We start from the raw sequence: 20748 nt of genomic DNA, 5'->3' as shown, positions 1-20748 counted from the left end.
CCAAAGAATTAATTACCCTCAGTCTAGGTGTCTCACCCCCCAACCCAATAATTGTAGACCCTACATTTAATTTATCCACACAGGTGGGCCAGTCCAGCAATCTGGGCCTGATTCAGACCCGCTCGTGAGCGCTCGCAAGCGGGTCGATGTTGGCCCAGTGCGCATGCGCACGCCAGAGCTGGCTCCATCGTGCGCATGTGCGATACGCAGATAGCGATGGGCAAGCCGTCACTCTGGGTCTCGTACCAAAGGGGGCATGCTGTCAATGTTGAGTGACAGCACGCCCCCTTTGGTGGGCGTGCCGGGGGCGTGGCTGCCCAGACGGAGGCGTTCCCATGGGAACACCTACCGTCTGGGGCCGTCTGTGCTGATTTGAAAACCATTAGCACTTGATGACCCCCTTTCACCTGCATTGTTGTGATCTCTCAACAGTATACTGACTACATTACTATTACATAAAGGATTAATATAATACAATACTGTACATGCATTTTCCATGTGCATCTAACTCTGAATAATACATTTTTTATTGTTACTTTTCTTGTGCTCATAAGGAAGAAGTGGTGTTCAGGAAGCTGCTCCTGGAGATACAGCCTCTATCTACATCCAGAGGCTGGCCTTCTACCATCAGCTGGGCCAGGGCAGCTTTGGGAAGGTAAGTCATGTGACTGTGGCTACTAAACTCAACTCAGGCAACAACTGTGTGACTCAGAACTTGTAGTAATGGAGCATCATGAACATGTGAGTTAACACTGTATAAGTTTCCTCTGGTAAACCCCTGGAGGGTAGGTACAAGTGGAATTCTTTTATGTTGGGCATGGTGACATCATGTGCATCATTAGGCATCACCACAATGCAGTGGGGGGAAGGACTTAATAACAGTATTGACCCTGAATAAGCCTCCATATCAGGAGGTTAACCTACAATCCTGTGAGCCTGGGAAAATTTTGGAGTCTCATTCCTTTAATGAAACTGGTAAGACAATATAACATTCACTTACCTATAAAGATATTGAGCTACCTGGGTGCATGTAGAGGTATTATAGTTTAAGTATAAATATCATTGTGTATGTCTCTATCTCCTGTAGGTCCTGCTGGCGGAGGACTCTCTGACTGGTCAGCGACTGGCAGTGAAGATCGTCCGAAAGAGAGATCTGCCGCTGGAGGACAGGGAGCAGGTGTTGGTGGAGCGCAGGGTGCTAGAGGTTGCGTCTGGTAGTGCCTTCCTCATCCATGGACATCTTGCCTTCCAGACCACGGTACAATGTATTTCTTATTAGACAAGGCTCTTCATTTATTTTTACACATCTAATATAAATACAGGTTTCATCTCTTCTTGAAGTTGTTACCATGTTCTCCTAAGAGTATGTATTATATGACTATTGTGTGTGTCCAATCAAACAGAACCACCTTTTCATGGGTCTGGAATATGCAAGTGGCGGGGACTTCCACCGGTTCCTGCAGAGGAAAGGCTGCTTAGACATCACCAGTGCAACGTAAGGACCTCAAATAGAATAGACATGTTCTAAAATGAATAGTAACAGCGTGTACAGAGATAGGGACAGTCAGGGCCATAACTAGGGTAGTGCAACCTGTGCCATTGCACAGTGTACCGTAGGGCAGGGGGCGCTGTTTGGGCCTGTCAATTTTCCTGTTTATTATCATTTTCACTTATAGCTTCCTCTTCTTTTATCCTCAGCATCTCCTGGCTGCCCCAGGAGTACCCCTATCTCTTCCCTGGCCCTTCCTCATGAAGCCATTGCTTTTTTTCAGGTGCACTATCTTATGTCCCTATTTCAAAAATGAAAGGGGATGGGCGTCAATGCTCACTCTGGCACAGGGCACCAAAAAGTCTAGTTACGGCTCTGGGGACAGTAGAAGGGTTATAAAGCTTTGGTAAATTTCCCTTAATATCTCCTACCCCTACAAATAATGAATACCAAAAATCCACCTTTACCTAATGTCCACACCTCCATCCCATCCACCTGGGCCACCCTCTCCAGGGAACTCTCGGGGAGTATGACTCAAGGACTGGCAAATGTTCAATGTAATCTCTTTATTAAGAAATGTTTGACTAGGGTCTGATCATCTTAATTTGGTCTTATTGTCAGTGGCGGAACTCCCGGAGACAATAGAGTCATTGCCGCAGGGCGCCGGCCCTGAAGGGGGCACCTGGCTCCATTGTCACCCAGCCATTCCGGGCACTGCTGAGGACGGAGGACCTCCATGAAGGAGGAGTGCCGCGGATCGACACTCCACCTCCATGACCTGCTGCGGACAGAGTGCTCTTTGGTCGTGGATGTGACCGCTGCAACCCGCCTGAGCACCCGACGCGCACGCAAGGGGGGTTTCTGAGTAATAGGCATAGGTGGACGACTACTGGTGGCACTGTATAATGGGCAGTACTGGGGGCACTGCATAGGAAGGGGTACTACTGGGTTCACTGTATAAATGGCACTGCATAGGGGTACCACTACTGGGGGCACTGTATATGGGGCACTGTATAAGAGGACCTGCATAGGGGGGTGGTGGCAGCTGGGGCTGGCATAAGTGCTGGGGGGGTGGTAAATTTTAATTTGGGGTGTGAGGGGGCACCAACATTTATCTTGCCTCCGGGCACCTGGGATGAAGTTACTCCACTGCTTATTGTGGAATGCCCTCAGTGTGATACTGAGTGAGGATAGACTCATGTGAGCCCCATCAGGTCATAGAAAGTCTCACATATCAATGTGCTGATCATGCTGGAGGCACAGCTGTGAGAATGTGTCAGTGATAATAACAGGGTGTCATGTGACAGGGGCAGTGTTATGACATGAGGGGGGAAATGGGGGAAAGCAGAAAGTCACAGACTAAAGCTGGGTACACACTATATCATTCATTGTTTGATATACATTCGGTCGTGGATTGGACCCATACATCGTACAGATCGCACAGTATCTATGTCAGCTCTGTTGTACGCGATTGTCTTTTATCACATTGTCCCATTGGCTGTTCTGCACAGCAGATGGGATGATGCAATAAATGACGCCATGCTGCTACATGTACAATGTAGCGATATATCGCTCCATCGTACACTGGATAATGCAGTGTGTATGGCATGTGCGATGTATCGTTACATCACGCTGTTCCATTGCTGGGTACACACATTGTATAGCGTGCACCCAGCTGAAGAGTTAGATGGTAGAATGAGCAGGATCCTCTATTAGCAGATTCATGATAACAGGTTTTTTACCTATCTCTAATATTGATATGTTACATTTCCTTTCTTCTCTTTAAGTTTCTACGCAGCTGAGATCACATGTGGTATACAATACCTGCACGCTAAGGGTATCATCCATCGGTAATTATACTAATAATACCATTTTCCTACACAATCAGGTCACAGTGATGTGCACCTTTTAACTATGGGCCTGATTCAGAGATGGACGCTAATGCGATCACAGCTGCGATTTTGTATACAACACAGCTGCGAAAATATGCTAATGGTTCCAAAGATCACCCGAGCATAAGGACGCCCACTGCTGCCTTCTTACATGTGTATGACATCGCTTACCTGCGTTACTGTCAGTAACATCAACGCACATCGAGAGGCCTTCTCACCCTTGCGACAGGTCTGACCAGCTGCAGACTCAGCAGCTCTCCTCACAGAGGGTTCTCATACTGCGTAGGAGATCGCAAGGGCTAATTAATGCACGCCCATATAACGGCGTTCAAGCGATCAGACATGCCTGCGTTTTTCTGATTACCCCCCGTTACCACCCCCAAATGCTTACTACCTGTCACTTATTGTGCAAGTAGATCTTCTGTGCATCCGTAATTGCTGCGCACATGCAGTGTGACTTATATGCATGTGCACTGATAAACAATCGCTCGATCTGCTTCCGTAATCGCCATTGCGTTTATCTCTGAATCAGGCCATAATTTAAATCATTGTTATCACTAGGTGGCGCTGTCCCAGCAGGTCTGCTGTCTGCATAATGTGATGCCTGTAATACTACTGGTAATTCATGTATATGTTTCTCACTAGATAAAACAGTTCACATTTATTACAAATCTTTCTATTTAGAGACCTTAAACCAGAGAACATCCTGATGGCAGAGTCTGGTCATCTTAAAATTGCTGACTTCGGTCTAGCAATTGATAACATCTTTGGTGACCAGACTGCCACAGAATATGCTGGAACTCCTGGATATATTGCTCCAGAGGTGAGGTGTAATATATATTATTACTGTTTTCTGAGCACATAATGTACTTATTGCATGTGTTTTATAGTTCTAAGAAAGTCTTCAAGGAGCTTGTAAATTTAATTCAACATTTCATAGATACAAAATGAGCACATACAGTATTTCTAGTAAACTTCATGTAGAGTTCAATATACAGGTCTAATAACGACAAATAAGTAATGTTAGTAACTTACATCAGTTGCACAATGTCAGCCTACTGTGGTATATACAGAATTTATGGTGACTGACAATGCAATATGTCATTTACTACACAAGTCAGGAAGACTGCATACTACTGTAGCTGAGCACCTTCTTCCCCTAACAATAAATACTCAATGTAATAGTAGTGGAAGAAAATGACTATATAAATACACAAAGTATAATGCTCACTGTAATATACAGTAATATACAGTATTGCCAGCAGGGGTTGTTATTTACTCAGCATTATGTGATGGATGTTTTTGAAAACTCTTATTATGTGCTGAATAACCAGCTATTCTGACAATCACATTATCTACATTCGTATATAACATAAATGCAGAATTGGTCACAAAATGGGCACAATTTTAACTTAAATGCACATAGACAATGGGCCTATTACTGCACATATGCTTTGCCCTTCCAGCCCTGTACCAGCAGCATGTGCTCCGGCTTATGCCTGGCATATCTCACATACACTTATTACATTTATAATAGAAAGAAAAGAAATGGGTATAAAACATACAAATAACATATTAAAGGCCTGATACAGAGGGGGAAGCAGCCGCGTATTTTGTCAGTTGCCTGTCTATGACTTTATGCAAATACTGCTATAAAGTCTTTCCCTGGAGTACATCCTTGTGTATGAGCATATATAGGTGCTGTAATACTACTTGCTGCATCTGTAGTCATCTCCATCAGTTACACCATGGAAACTTACACCTGCCCTATGGCATGTACAGATTGTCAGAGTATGGCCTCCACACTGACTGACTGAGCATCCATGTACACAAACACGTCAGCCACACTCCCATAACACAGGCTTGCCTGCCCTCCCAATTTGGCCAGGAGCCTCCCGATTTTCGGGCGCCGCTCCCGGACCCCCGGAAAGGTAGGCAAGCCTCCCGACATTCCCCAAACCCTCTCGACCACCTCCCAGAATACACTGCAAATCCCCATAGCGGGGTGGCCCGTGACACGATTCGCGCTAAATCGCGTCATCGTGGCCCCGCCCCCTGCTTCCCAGTGCTGAAAATAACGGCATTGTGAAGAGGGGGCGGGGCCACGATGACGCGATCATGCGGCCCCGCCCCCGACTCCGTCTCCAATGTGTCACAGATATTCGGACACGCCCCCCGCTGTTAGGAAGGAGTGAGCTGATTGTCGGCAAGTATGCCATAACATGCCCATAAGATGGACCGTATCCATGCATCTGTTTAGCCACCTCCCAGTCACCGGGAATGCCAATCACTTTTCCAAGACATTTATGATGACATGCGCCTCAATTACAACAGCACCTTTGTGTGTACACACTGTATAATGCTTGCACCATAGGAATTTTAGGGATTTTTGGGCACACGAAATAGCAAAAAATTGCTGAACTCAGTGAACGTTGGCATTGCATCCGATTCAGCTTCAGGACCTATATATCCTTTAAGCATAAGTGGTGCATTCGCTATTATCCAATGACAAGTGGGTCACTAGTGCTGGTGATGGCACTGCTTGTACCCCCTAGCTATGGCCCTGAGTGTTAGACTCACTCAAACCTGCATTGGTACATAATGCGCACGCCCGCTGTTCTCTGCATGTGAATAGTGAATTAAGGCAAGATTGGATGTGCATACTGGCATAGTGCTTACTCTACATAAATCCCAAAGAGATTCAAAGGGTTGAATTCAATTATCCCTGAGGTCCACCTGAGGAAGTCACATCCATAACTAAATTCTGCCCAAAGTGTTACCTCAGGAAACTGGCGGGAAGATAACAGCAAGATATTAATGCCAGTGAGACACAGACACATGGGATATAGTAAATAATCTAATGATAGAGTAACTATGTGCTATATTATCTCCTATGGTAGATGCTGGCGGAGAAGGAGTACAACGCTGGAGTGGATTGGTACTCATTTGGTGTCATCATCAACCAAATGATTACCGGAACGTCTCGTTACCATCCCAGAGGGTTCCCCAAGGCAGGAGCTGTGGCTAAAGACATCATTAAGCAGGTAAATAAATAAGACTTGTGAATCCATATTATAGAATTCTGCTCTACAATGCTTAAATCTTATTAGGCTTAGGTGTAACTAGGTAAGTGAAGGCCCCATAGCACTAGTTTGTAAGGGGCCCTATCTGCCCCTTACATGGATGATTACCAATGGTTCCACAGAAACACTTTCTTGTCAGGATATTATAGCTATTTACCATTACCCTCTGGCCTTTGGTACACATTATAACCCATGCAGGTATATAGTTACGTTGCCTGGCATCACAAACCTTACACACACCATCTTATACCCACATACACACCTCAGATATGAGAGAAACCTATATTTTGTTCTTTTTCATTCCAGCTCCTGTGTAAAAATCCTTCCAGGCGTTTGGGTGTCAACGGAAACATCCGCCAGCATCGTTTGTTCCAGCGTATTGATTGGGTCTCGCTGGAAGCCCTTAGCATTCCACCACCACATGTCCCTGACCCAGTAAGTATAGGATAAAGCAGTTTTGCCCAATAAATGCATTAAAAGACAATAAGGGTCATTTACAAATATGGAATGATAAAGGTCTCAAAAACAAATGTAATGTTGTGAAGAGAGGACATGGCTTAGCCTATCCACATGGCGATCACTGTGGTATTACTTCCTTTATTTAGCTAATGAAAGAACTGCACTGCACATTGCACCCATATGTAATAAGAGATTTCGCAAATGTTGAGATGTTTAAAAGCGCTTTATGGAAGGGAAATTGCACAATTAGGGGCATTGTCAGTGTGGCTGGTGGCCGCTATGTCCCCACATTCACTACAGTAAATAATTTTAATTTACACATCTCTAGAAGTGGTTGAAATCAGGTGTCACTTTTACTTTCAATGAGATACATTTGCCCCCAGCCAGGTGCACTTTATATGGAAAAGTGCCACCATAATAATACTGTATACATTATTGTCTGTGCAATTTACATGACTACTTATTAAACTTGCGCATAAAAATGTACTTATCTGCACAAATTTATTTTATTGTATAATTATTTTATATGGGTTACTTATTGCTCCAGTGCACCAGGTCTGTTCTCCTTAACATGTGCAGGGGCCTATTGCATGTGTGCAACTGGAAACATGGACGCTCACTTATTACAAAATAATCAGCCAATCATGTGACAGCAACTCAATAGCTAACAGCATACAGACATGGGCAAGAGGCTCAATTCTTGTTCAGACCAATCACCAGACTGGGAAGGAAATGTGATCAAAGTGATTTAGGCCGTGGATGATTTGAATATTTCAGAAACAGGTGATCTCCTGAGATTTTCACACACAACAGTCTCTAGGGTTTATAGAAAATGGTGCACAAAACAAAAACATGCAGTAAGTGACTGTTCTGTGGGTAAAAATACCTTATTAGTAAGAGAGAGGTTAGAGAATGTCCAGACTGGTCCAAGCTGACAGAAAGGCAACAGTAACTGCAATAATAACAGTGGTATGGAGAAGGCCATCGCTAAATGCACAGCACACTGAATCCGGAAGTGGATGGGCTACAGAAGTGCAAGGCCACACCGGGTTCCACAGCTATCAGCTAAGATCAGGAACATGAGGCCATAGGTGGCACAGGCTCAGCAAAATGGGACAGTTAGAAATTGGAAAATGTCTGTTCTGAAGAATCTCGATTTCTGATTCATCATACAGGTGGTAGAGTCAGAATTTGTCAAAAATAACTTCAATACTTACTTACCCCTTATTCTCCTAGTGCACTCTTACACACTAAATCTGTTGACATTCCTTTAGATATATTAAACAACATAATTTTCAAAGATGCATATCATTCCTGGCTTTCTGCAAATTGGAAATTACATGGTAATCCTCTTTACTCCCCGTATGTGCATCTATAGGGAGACCCAGTATTTTCACCCAGGAGGATAATTATTGACTTTTGATAAACTACAACAATTATGTCAGCTATCTAAACACCATTTTTATATGTACCTCCAAACTAGGCACTATATATCTTCTCTATGCACAAAACCATTTGAAGAGAACAATCCGATACCACTCCTTTCACTTCTAAATTTGATCTCTACATTCCCTTATAAAATGAATTTGCTTTACGCACATCTGACAGATAATCAATCTGTCACTTCTTGGACATCGCTACTTAATACATGGAAAACAGATATTCCTGTCACAAGCCACCGAACGACGTCTTCAGGACGAGGTGAATGCCGGATGAATGTTCATTGAAACTCCTCCCATCTCCTGTCCATCATGCTGGGATTGACCTTGATTGGTTCCTGTCTCTATTTCCTTCCTGTGTGAACGCTGCTCCGATGCCGGTGATAGCATTTACACGTGTTTCTGGCTGTGGTCAGTCTCATGCTGTTATCAGTCGAGTTCCTGATATCCAGTCTGCCCTGTTACCTGCCTGCTGTAGTTCCACGAGATGGCACGGTTCGCTTAACATCAGTTGTTTGCCGCTTGTGTCATCTAGGCAGCACAGCATGCACTCCCAGTCCCGAGTGCGTAAACCAGCGTCTGGCGGCTTGTGTCAACTTGGAGACGCAAGTCGCACTACTGTGTCCTCAGTGTGCAATCCAGCGCACCAACGCTTGTGTCATCCGGCGACATAGGCCGCACCTCTGCATCCTCAGTGTGCAATCCAGCGCACCAACGCTTGTGTCAACCTGGCGACATAGGCCGCACATCTGCGTCCTCAGTGTGCAATCCAGTGCACCAACGATTGTGTTGTCCGGCGACATAGGCTGCACCTCTGCGTCCTCAGTGTGCAATCCAGCGCACCAAAGGTTTGTGTCAACCCGGGGACATAGACCGCACATCTGCGTCATCAGTGTGCAATCCAGCACACCAACGATTGTGTCAACCTGGTGACATAGGTTGCACCTCTGCGTCATCAGTGTACAATCCAGCGCACCAATGCTTGCTCACGGCCCACAGGCCGCTACCAGCCAAGACATACCAGCCCTCAAGGCTGCTTCTCAGCCCAAAGGCTGCATCTTGCTCACAGCCCACAGGCCACTACCAGCCAAGACATACCAGCCCTTAAGGCTGCTGCATGGCCCAAAGGCCGCATCTTACTTACGTCTCACTAGCCGCAGCTAGTCAAGAGTCCAGCCCTCAAGGCTGCTATATGGCCAAAGGCCGCATCAAATTCATGGCACATTCACCACAACAAGCCAAGGTTCTAACCCTCAAGGTTGCTACACGGCTCAAAAGCCGCACCGTGGTTACCTCCTACAGGTCACAGTTTTACAAGAACTTCCTGACTAATCCTCTGATTCCTAACAATCCCTTCCTTAACCATATTACCTGACCTTCTCACTCATTTTGATTCCGCTCTTAAATATATGCAATCAGCCTATCTGCAGGAAATTTATATCCATATAATTCATAGGTCTTACATTTTCCCAACACAATGACGGCACACAGACTCAGAATCAGGTATTTGCCCAAAATGCCAAATGACCAATGCCACATTCTTTCATTGTATATGGGGATGTAGAAAAGTGAAACAATTCTGGTGTAAAGTGGTTCCATTTATAAGTTATCGCCTAACCCGTTGGCATGTATTTGTGGTAATTTAAATTATGGAATTTAGGCCCGGACAAAGCAACTAAGGTCCGTCTTCTGACTACTTTCGTAACTGTTGCTAAGAAAGTTATTCTTCTACATTGGACCAGTACCTCTTCTCCATCCCTTACTGAATTTAAACATAGAATGTTACAGATTCTCTATTATGATCGCCGACCGACCATACCTGATATTAATCAAGGAGTGGAAAAATGTGATCAGAAATGGGAACCTTTTATTAACACCTTAGATGTAGCGTCTCAAGACCGTATGATTAAACTCTTCGAACATACTGAATAGTATCTTCTTAGGCCTATTTCATCTTCTGTTTAGGCAGCTGAGATTGGATCCTCCCCTTACTCCTATTTACCTGAACACATGCCTTTTGTACTTCTCTATTTGTGATTGCTGTGTTTCACATTTTAATTCTGGTTTAAAATAAGCTAAGGTCTCCTTCCCTTTTTCCTCCCTCTTGTATTTTTCCCTTATGTTCTCCAAACTCCCTCCCCATGTTGTTTTCTTCTTCTTTTTTTCCTTTCTCTAACTGTTTCCACAGTTTATCATTTTAGGAATAGTGGATATATATATTTTTTTCTGTATCTCTGCATCTGTGTACTATTTCCATATTCTGAGAGATTGCTTTTTTGTTTTACACATTGGACCAAAAATATACCGTTTTGCCATTTACCTCTCTGTAAAATAATGTGCAAGATAACTTCTCTTGTTGGTGTTTATCATTCCTCTATCATTATACTTCACTTTATAAAACCAAAAAACTTTTGTTTGAAAAAAAATAAAATAACTTCAATCCGTGGATTCATACTGACTTGTTAACGGTTCAGGCTGCTGGTGGTGTAGTGGTGTGGGGAAATTTTTATTGACAAACATTAGGCACCGTAATATCAATTCAGTATCCTCTAAATGCCGAAGTTTAAATGAGTATTGTTACTGATGCTATAAATCCCTTTATGGCCACAGTCTATCCATATGACAATGAGATCTCTCTACCTCAATTTCAATCTCATCCACAGTCATCAGATCTCAATCCAATACAGTATCCTCTAGATGTGATACAATGTGAGATTCATAGCAAAACTGCAGCAACTGTGTGATTCTATCATGTGCACATAGGCCAGATTCTCTAAAGGAGTGTTTCTAGTTACTTGTGAATCCTTGCCACTACAAATTCATGCTGTTCTGTGGGCAAAAAGGGTCAGCGAGTACTAGAAAGCGTACCTAATAAAATAAAGATATCATTTATATCTGCTATTTACAGTGACATCGGTGAGGTCAATGACTGGGGAGGCACACATGGAGATGGGTCTGAGTGTTGGAAGCCTGTCTCTAGTCACTGTAACTCTCCCCTCACTACGCTGTGATTCAATGTCCATTGATTCTCCTACCTGCATCACTGCGTCTTCTCTTGCTGCTGCTGACTGAGCTCCATCTCTAAACACTGCAGTGCACTTCCTGGTCACATGACACATCCAAGGTGTCCATCAGTGCTTAAGGCATGCCCCCACACAAAGGCATGCCTCTATTAGCTCTCTTTCTGTGCAGCTTACTGCCAGTGGTGTGACCCCACCCCTAGCTCTGCAAGCAGTGTCAAGCTACTGTACACAGAAGCGAGGCTGAGCTGTTGCTGCCTCATCTCTCATCTCCCTGCAGTCCCAGGAAGCACCACAAAGCTGGTCAGTGTTAACTATAAAAATTATTACAATAAACAAAGAAGAAGTTTTTAAGTTATAAATATATTTGTATTATATTAGTTGTAAATATTTGTATTATTCTAATCATTTTTATATCAAATCTCAGGAGTATGACAGGGGAGGCTCTGTCTCTCCTGCGTACTCTGACTGCACCTCTGTGGCTATTTATATTTAGGGGTGGTTCAGTAGCACATAATACTAGCAGGACAGGTGTCTGGTAACTTTGGTGAATAGGCGTTCCCATTTAAGTCTGCTTGTCAGTATTTTTAGCCTTGATTCACATTAAACGCATCTCAGGGCTCATTAAACTGCAACAGCTGGAAATGTTTTGCTATTAAAGTACAGCATTAGCACATGTTACATTAGTCTGTGGTATCAGAGGAGCCATAGATATATGGATCTATTCAGGTTTTAGTACATGGATGATCAATTGTATCTTCTTCCTATAGCCCACCATAGAACACAGCTCCCAAAGGTTTAACATCCAGAAGATGGAAGCGGCAGAGGCTCGGAGAAAACCACCAAGAGCGCTGGACCAGGAGCTTTTCAGAGGGTTCTCCTATGTGGGCTCCAACTTGAGGACCTTCCCCTGAACACCCTTTTTCCAACAGCAAGAAGCAAGATGGCCACCCAAGCATAACACCAAGAAGATGGTTATAGAAAGAAGAGAGGGTTTTTGTATTTATATTTATCTTTTTTTGTACGTTTCTGTCTATGGCATATTTATAATTTAAAAGCATAATATATAACACATTTTATTTTCTTATCTTCTGAGGTACTCTGAGAATGTGCTCTACGGATGATGTCACCTCCCAGCAGAGACATAATGAGACTTCTCGCTGGATGAAGAAGGTAACTACTAAGAGGGTGACCCATAAATCTAAGGGCTCATGTCTGTTGCTCAACAAATCAGTTAATTGATACTGATGATAACATTAAACTGTCTTTGACTCTTTACTGTGAGCTCCTTTATGAATGTTTCCTAATTACTAGATTCAAACAAAGACATGGTTATTCATACGATCTCTGATTCATGGGTAGTTCCAGGCATTCACTAATGAAATTATTGAGACCTCTAACTACTCTTACCAGCACCATCCACCAATCAGTTCACTAATGTGTAAAGCTGGGTACACACTGGAGCGATGTTGACCCGATTTGCCGTATTGTCAAGACAAATCATCTACATCGCTCAGTGTGTAAGGGATGATTGCACGCTCCCTTGGTCACTCGCGACGGTTGCTAGGTGCGATGTGCTACACATCAAATCTAGTAATATCGCTAGTGATCTGTAGTAAGTTAATGAAAGATGGAACAGTGATCGTTCAGTTGTTCATTAACTCATTCCAGTGTGTACGGGCAATCCCCATTTAAGGTAATTCGTTCCGATGTCGGAACGAATGCCAGTCGCTCAAGTGTGTACCCAGCTTAAGATGCTGTCACACAATGCACTTGGGGAAGGGGAAGACCTTCCCAATTTGGATCTGCACCTGGTGGCTATGTGATAAAAGGTCATGCAGGACAGGGAAAATATTCTCTCACATACTGATTAAATGAGGAAGTGAACATTGATATCCTGTCCATCCCCTATTTATAATTTTTTTTTCTCATTATACAGCACTCCAGACTCATGAAGAAGACAAGATGAAAATGTTGTTTATATCTTTAGCATTTTTATATTTTTTACTTTTATTATTGCTATTATTTTTCATATTATTTCTATTATTATAACTACTAATTTAATTCAAATTATTACTAGTATTATTCTTAAAATGATTACTATTTTTACTGTTAAGGAGAGGGGTTAAGGAGAGATTAGGGGAGAAATGAGTTAGGGGGACCAGGGGAGTAGAAATAATTATTTGTTATATAGACTAATAATAATAATAATAGCAATAATAATAACAATAATAATAATTATAATAAAAACATCAAAGGAGTGTGACTGGCCGGCTATTTGGGGATGGTGGAGGCCGGGTTTTAAATAAAACATGCTACTGTAAAATTAACAGTTTGTGTTTTATTTATTTAAAAAAAGAATTGTCAGTAGATATCCGTGTTACTGATGTTATTATTATTATTGCTATTATTTTTATTATCATTATTTTTATTACTATTATTATTCATAATATTACTATTGCTGTTCTCAATATTATTGCTACTTTACTGCTAAGGGGAGGGGTGAAAGGAGATTGAGTAGGGAAGAAATTAGTTAGGAGGAGCGAGGGCAATAGAGAGATTTACTTGTTAATTAAACTAATATTAACAACAATAATAATAGTTATAATAAAAACATCAAAGGAGTGTGTCTGGCCGGCTATTTGGGGATGGTGGAGGCCGGGTTTTAAATAAAACATGCTACTGTAAAACTAACAGTTTGGTTTTATTTATGAAAAAAATCAACAGTACATGTCTATGTTACTGTTGTTACTGGCATTAATACTATTATTATTATTATTATTATTATTATTACTGTTATCATTCATAGTATTACTATAATTGTTCTTAAAATTATTACTATTTTTATTGTTAAGGGGAGGGGTTAAGGGGAGATTGAATAGGGGAGAAATGAGTTAGGAGGGGCCAGGGGAGAAGAGAGATTTACTTGTTATTCCAGCTATTAATAATAATTATAATAATAAAAACATCACAGGAGTGTGACTGGCCAGCTATTTGGTGGTGGAGGCCAGGTTTTAAATAAAACATTGTACTGTAAAACTAACAGTTTGTGTTTTATTTATTTTAAAAAATGGACAGTACATATCTATGTTACTGTTGTTACTGCCATTATTATTATTATGTATATTATTATTATTATTATTATTATTACTGTTATCATTCATAGTATTACTATAATTGTTTTCCTTAAAATTATTACTATTTTTATTGTTGAATGGAGGGGTTAAGGAGAGATTGAATAGGGTAGAAAATTAATTAGGTGGGTCCAGGAGGGAAGAGAGATCTCCTTGTTATTTATACTTTCATTAGTAATAATAATTGTAATAATAATAAAAACATGACAGGAGTGTAACTGGCTGGCTATTTAGAGGCGGTGGAGGCCAGGTTTTAAATAAAACATGTTACTGTAAAACTAACAGTTTGTGTTTTATTTATAAAAAAAATGTAAAGTACATATCAATGTTTATTATTATTATTATTATTATTTTTTATTATTATTATTAGCATTCAAATTATTACTATTACTGTTCTTAAATTACTAGATTTATTGTTATGGGGAGGGGTTAAGGAGAAATTGAGTAGAGGAGAGATGTTAGGAGGGGCCAGAGGGGTAGACAGATTTAATTGCTATTTAAGCTAATAATAATAATAATAATAATAATAACATCAAAGGAGTGTGAGTGGCCGGCTATTTAGGGGTGGTGGAGGCCGGGTTTTAAATAAAACATGGTACTGTAAAAGTAACACTTTGTGTTTTTATTAATTTAAAAAATTGACAGTACATATATATGTTACTGTTGTTACTGCCATTAATACTATTATTTCTATTATTATTATTATTATTATTACTATTATCATTCATAGTATTACTGTAATTGTTTTTCTTAAAATTATTACTATTTTTATTATTAAGGGGAGACGGAATAGGGGAGAAATTAGTTAGGAGGGGCCAGGGGGGAAGAGAGATTTATTGTTATTTAAACTACTACTACTACTACTACTACTACTATCAAAGAAGTGTATTATTATTATTGCTATTATTATTATTATTATTATTAATATTATGATGATTATTAATATTATTACTGTTATCATTCATACTATTACTATTCTTAAATTACTAGTTTTATTGTTAAGGGGAGGGGTAAGGGGAGATTGGATAAAGGAGAAATGAGTTAGGAGGGGCCAGAGGGGTAGAGAGATTTACTTGTTATTTAAGCTAATAATAATAATAATAATATTAATAACATCAAAGAAGTGTGACTGGCCGGCTATTTAGCGGTAGTGGAGGCCGGGTTTTAAATAAAAAATGGTAATGTAAAACTAACAGTTTGTGTTTGATGTATTAAAAAAATAACTGAAAGTACACATCAGTGTTTTTTATTATTATTATTATTATTATTGCTATTATTATTTTATTATTATTACTGTTATCATTCATATTATTACTATTACTGTTCTTAAATTACTAGTTTTATTGTTATGGGGAGGGGTAAAGGGGAAATTGAATAGAGGAGAAATGAGTTAGGAGGGGTCAGAGGGGTAAAGAGATTTATTTGTTATTTAAGATAATAATAATAATAATTATTATTACAATAATAAAAAAAATCAAACGAGTGTGACTGGCCGGCTATTTAGGGGTGGTGGAGGCCAGGTTTTAAATAAAACATGGTACTGTAAAACTAACAATTTGTGTTTTATTAATTTAAAAAAATGGATAGTACATATCTATGTTACTGTTGTTACTTCCATTAGTATTATTTATATTATTATTATTATTATTATTATTATTATTATTATTATTATTACTGTTATCATTCATAGTATTACTATTATTGTTTTCCTTAAAATTATTGCTATTTTTATTGTTGAGGGGAGGGGTTAAGGGGAGATTGAATAGGGTAGAAATTACTTAGGTGGGTCCAGGGGGAAGAGAGATTTCCTTGTTATTTAAACTTATATTAGTAATAATAATTATAATAATAATAAAAACATCAGAGGAGTGTAACTGACTGGATATTTAGAGGTGGTGGAGGCCGGGTTTTAAATAAAACATGGTACTGTAAAACTAACAGTTTGTGCTTTATTTATAAAAATAATGTAAAGTACATATCAATGTTTATTATTATTATTATTATTATTATTATTATTATTATCATTCATTCATATTATTACTATTACTGTTCTTAAATTACTAGTTTTATTGTTATGGGGAGCGGTTAAGGGGAAATTGAGTAGAGGAGAGATGAGTTAGGAGGGGCCAGAGGGGTAGAGAGATTTAATTGTTATTTAAGATAATAATAATAATAATAACATTAAAGGAGTGTGACTGGCTGGCTATTTAGGGGTGGTGGAGGCCGGGTTTTAAATAAAACATGGTACTGTAAAAGTAACACTTTGTGTTTTTTTTTATTTAAAAAATTTGAAAGTACATATATATGTTACTGTTGTTACTGCCATTAATACTATTATTTCTATTATTATTATTATTATTATTATTATTATTACTATTATCATTCATAGTATTATTATAATTGTTTTTCTAAAAATTATTACTATTTTTATTGTTAAGGGGAGGGGTTAAGTGGAGATTGAATAGGGGAGAAATGAGTTAGGAGTGGACAGGGAGGAATAGATATTTACTTGTTATTTTAATTATTAATAATAATAATAATAACATCAAAGGAGTGTGACTGGCGGGCTATTTAAGGATGGTGGAGGCCGGGTTTTAAATATAACATGGTACTGTAAAACTAACAGTTTGTGTTTTATTTATTTAAAAAAAATCAATAGTGCATATCTATGTTACTATTGTTACTGCCATTATTATTATTACTGTTATCATTCATAGTATTACTAGAATTGTTCTTAAAATTATGACTATTTTAATTGTTCAGGGGAGGGGATAAGGGGAGATTGAATAGGGGAAAAATGCGCTAGAAGGGGCCAGGTGAGAAGAGAGATTTACTTGTTATTTAAATTAATAATAATATTATTAAAAACATCAAAGGAGTGTGACTGGCTGTCTTGTTAGGGGTGGTGGAGGCCCAGCTTTTAGATAAAATATGGTATTGTAAAACTAACAGTTTGTGTTTTTATTTATTTTGAAAAAAAATAAAAGTACATATCAGTGTTTATTATTATTATTGCTATTTTATTATTATTATTATTATTATTATTATTACTGTTATCATTCATATTATTACTATTTCTGTTCTTAAATTACTAGTTTTATTGTTGAGCTGAGGAGTTTTTTTTAAATTCAATAAATTTTTATTGATTTTTATAAACAATTACAGACATAAAGTTAAACTGACAGTGCTGAAGCATTGTAAAAACAATATATTGACAATTGTTAATTCACAATAAATTTGTATATTCTATTTCAAAGAGAGCTTGGACGTGGTCTCAATTTATTAGAATCAAACATCAACACTTGATATATAGATAAAACAATTTCTGAGAGGAACTAAGATGGTCATTTGGGATTGATTTCGATCAAACAAGCCTCAGATATGTGTCATTTGAATCTCAGCTAATCATCACACAAATGTAAAATTATTATATCAGACATTTGCCATTCTCCATCGGGATTCAACAAACTATCGCTAAAGACCAAGCGAAGTTTAGTTGGCATGACGAGCATATGTTGATTCAAGACACCTTGACCATATCTTAAGAAATTTATTTTCTGACTTCCTGGCTATAAACACATACTTTTCGTGTGAAACTACTTTGTTTACCAACGATATCCATGCATTAATATTCAGGCCGCAAGGTGCCATCCATTCCCTCGCTATGCACACTTTAGCGAGCATGCACATATTGTTTACAAATAATTTAGGGTATCTGCCAATAGACTCATCTTCAATGTTAGCCAGAACACAGGACACTGGAGTGAGGACATCCTGTGGTATACCTGTGTCTGATATAATACGACACATTTCTAACCAAAAAGTATTTATCTTTGGACATTGCCATATAAGGTGCCAAAAATCTGCCTCTATTGAGTTACATTTGGGACATTGCGTGTTTGCCCTACCCCCAATTGCGTATAGCCTATTAGGTGTCATATATACTCTGTGGAGTATGAACAGCTGTATCTGTTGAAATCAAGCAGACACTGTGGCATTGCGTGGACTGGCCAAGGCTACTTGCCATGCCTCGTCAGAGAGTGAACCAATATCATTTACCCATTTTTGTCTAATATGCGCTAGGTCAGATGCATGATGCCCATCCAATAATTTATTATATAAAATAGAAATCAGGTGGCAGGAACCTATCGATGTCATCATTGTTTTAAGCGGTGAGTCACAGAATCAGTGGAGCCCCTCTGAATTGAGCGTTAAGTGCATGTCTCAGTTGAAGGAATCTGTAAAAGTATTCCCCAATTAAGGTGAGGAGTTAAGGGGAGACTGAATAGTGGAAAAATAAGTTAGGAGGGGCCAAGGGGACAGAGTGATTTACTTGCTATTTAACTACTACTACTACTACTACCACCACCACCACCACCACCACCACAGTGTGACTGGCCGGCTATTTAGGGGTGGTGGAGGCCCCAATTTTAAATAAAACATGGTACTGTAAAACAGTTTGTGTTTTATTTGTTTAAAAAATTGAAAGTACATATCAGTGTTGTGTATTATTATTATTATTATTATTGTTGTCATTCATAGTATTACTATAATTGTACTTCTTAAAATTATTAGTGTTTTTATTGTGTTAAGATGAGATTAAATAGAGGAGAAATAAGTTAGGAGGGGCCAGGGGGGTAGAGAGATTTACTTGTTATTTAGACTAATAATAATAAAAATAAAAATAATAATAAAAACATCAAAGCAGTGTGACTGGCCTGCTATTTAGGGGTAGTGAAGGCCTGGGTTTTAAATAAAACATGGTGCTATAAAACTAACTGTTTGTTTTTTATTTATTTAAAAAAAATTAAAAGTACATATCAGTGTTATTATTATTACTATTGCTATGTTATTATTATTATTACTGTTATCATTCATATTATTACTATTACTATTTTTAATTAGTAGTTTTATTGTTAAGGGGATCGGTTAAGGGGAGATTAAATAGAGGAGAAATAAGTTAGGAGGGACCAGGGGTAGAGAGATTTAATTGTTATTTAAACTAATAATAATAATAATAATAATATAATACTAATAAAAACTTCAAAGGAATGTGACAGGCCAGCTAGTTAGGGGTAGTGGAGGCCAAGGTTTTAAATAAAATATTGGACTGTAAAACTGACAATTTGTATTTTATTTATAAAAGTACAGTACATTTCAGTGTTATTATTATTAGTATTATTATTAATAATAATTGTATTGCTATTATGTTATTATTATTACTACTATTATCATTTATATTTTTACTATTACTGTTCTTCTTATATTACTATTTTTATTGTTAAGGGAAGGGGTTAAGGGGAAATTGAATAGAGGAGAAATGAGTTAGGAGGGGCTAAGGGGTAGAGAGATTAACTTGTTATTTAAACTAATAATAATAATAATAATAATAATAATAATAAAAACATCAAAGGAGTGTGACAAGCCGGCTATTTAGGGTTGGTGGAGGCCGGGTTTTAACTAAAACATGGTACTATAAAACCAACAGTTTGTGTTTTAGTTATATATATAAAAAAATTACAGTACATATCTGAGTCACTGTCAGTGTTATTATAGCTATTATTATTTTTATTAATGTTTTTACTATTATTACTACTATTTTTTATGTTTATTATTTTAGTTGTTATTATTATTATTATTATTATTATTACTTTGATTATTAGTGCTAAGGGGAGGGGTTAAGAGAGGAGTGAATAGGGGAGAGATGAGTTAGGGGAGACCATGGGAAAACAGAGATATAATTGTTATTTAAACTAATAATAATGATAATAATAATTAAAATACCAAAGGAGTGTGACTGGCCAGCTATTTAGGGGTGGTGGAGGCCAAGTTTTAAAGTAAACATGGTCAACACATATTTGTATTATTAATATTATTATTATAATTATTAGTTATATTATTAGCATACTGTATGAAATAAATATTACTTAATGTTAAAGGAAGATTGAATAGAGGAAAAATTAGTAAAGGAGGACTGGTGAAGATGAGAGAAAAACATTAAATTTCTTCCCTATGATGTGTATGAAGGAGCAAAATAAATAAAAGTTAGAGGGAGAAGAAGTAGGAAGGGAGGTAGGGGCAGAAGATTTCTGGCAGGTAAATATTCCATGTTTGATATATCCTGTTTTAGAGGTGAAAAAGTGACAAAGTTAGAGGCAGATAGCAAAGGAGTTATAGGAGCGGGAAAGGGCAGAGAAAATGTGAAAGAGCCACTAGAGGATTTGGAGGAGAT

General features: G+C 38.6%; 1 protein-coding gene across 1 annotated transcript; it reads left to right on the top strand.

Annotated features, from left to right (window-relative positions):
• The first annotated feature begins 1183 nt into the window (after positions 1 to 1183).
• LOC148521867 (protein kinase C delta type-like) lies at positions 1184 to 12296 on the top strand. Its single transcript, XM_088474472.1, has 7 exons — positions 1184 to 1258; positions 1404 to 1495; positions 3277 to 3339; positions 4066 to 4204; positions 6282 to 6425; positions 6771 to 6899; positions 12153 to 12296. Exons 2-7 carry the CDS (start codon positions 1416 to 1418, stop codon positions 12294 to 12296), a joined length of 699 nt encoding a protein of 232 aa, XP_088330598.1. The 5' UTR covers positions 1184 to 1258; positions 1404 to 1415.
• The last annotated feature ends 8452 nt before the right edge of the window (positions 12297 to 20748 follow it).

Source organism: Taudactylus pleione, unplaced genomic scaffold (assembly GCF_031769625.1).
Source record: "Taudactylus pleione unplaced genomic scaffold, aTauple2 ptg000154l, whole genome shotgun sequence".
NCBI classification, from domain to species: domain Eukaryota; kingdom Metazoa; phylum Chordata; class Amphibia; order Anura; family Myobatrachidae; genus Taudactylus; species Taudactylus pleione.
Note: the sequence above shows the minus strand (reverse complement) of the source record. Positions and strands in the feature narration are given on the sequence as shown.